The 848-nt window shown below is 40.4% G+C and overlaps 1 protein-coding gene across 2 annotated transcripts in view; it reads right to left on the bottom strand.

Moving 5' to 3' along the window:
• LOC104713484 overlaps positions 1-390 on the bottom strand; it is an 8,436-nt gene extending 8,046 nt beyond the window's left edge. For both annotated transcript variants that reach the window (XM_010430620.2, XM_010430619.2), the window contains exon 1: positions 7-390. In XM_010430620.2, the coding sequence (XP_010428922.1) occupies positions 7-333 (327 nt within the window). In that variant the 5' untranslated portion in view covers positions 334-390. The remainder of the gene's footprint in view (positions 1-6) is intronic.

Below are 848 nucleotides of genomic sequence, written 5' to 3'. Positions count from 1 at the left end.
GACGACCTTGGAGAGGATCGGCTGGACAGAGATGGAGATGGCGCCTAACAGTGCACTGTAGATCAACCGATCTTGTCTCTTCCACACCACGAAGTCAGGATTAGCAGAGACAACATCAGCCGCAGTAACTGTCGGCGGCGGGACGGTGAGAGATCCGTCGATGTAACCGGCGAGATTATAACCATCGAGGAGTGCGTGAACTTGGCGGCTCCACATGAGAAAGTTGGATGCCGTCAGTTTCGTAACATTCATCATGTTCACATTAACGAGTATAGAGGAGGGAGAGACAACGATGGTCTCTGAAACAGAGGCAGGAGAGGTTGAACCAGACATGATGAGAGAGTGAGTAAACAAAAAGAAAGAAGAAGAAGAAGAAGAAGAAAGAGGGGAGCGGCGTGAGTTTTTTTTTTTTTTTTTTTTTTNAGGTTAGGTATCGCAGCTCTGATACCATATAGAGAGGAATGCTCAATTGTATTAGATGGTAGGGTTACAATATATATAGTGTGTACACTGGTGTTTATACAATTATTAATTACAACTATAGTCCTCAATATTCTGATGCTCTTATAAGAAGAAGCAATTTACCCAAAAAAAAATTCGAAGTAAAGTAACCATACTATTGTTACAACTACATAAATAGTCAGATTATGAAAAAGAATTAGATTTGCTCATCTTCATCTGAATTCTGAAGTCAACAAAGTCATAAAACTCAAAAGAAACTTCTAAAAAATCAAAAAAGAGAAAAGAGATGGCATGGATCGCGCGTGTCCGTCTCATCGTTTCGTTACTTTGAAAAGCCTTTTTTTTTCTTTTCAACGCTCTCAACGCGGTTTCCATCACAAACGTTG

Source organism: Camelina sativa, chromosome 9 (assembly GCF_000633955.1).
Source record: "Camelina sativa cultivar DH55 chromosome 9, Cs, whole genome shotgun sequence".
In the NCBI taxonomy this organism is placed as follows: domain Eukaryota; kingdom Viridiplantae; phylum Streptophyta; class Magnoliopsida; order Brassicales; family Brassicaceae; genus Camelina; species Camelina sativa.
Note: the sequence above shows the minus strand (reverse complement) of the source record. Positions and strands in the feature narration are given on the sequence as shown.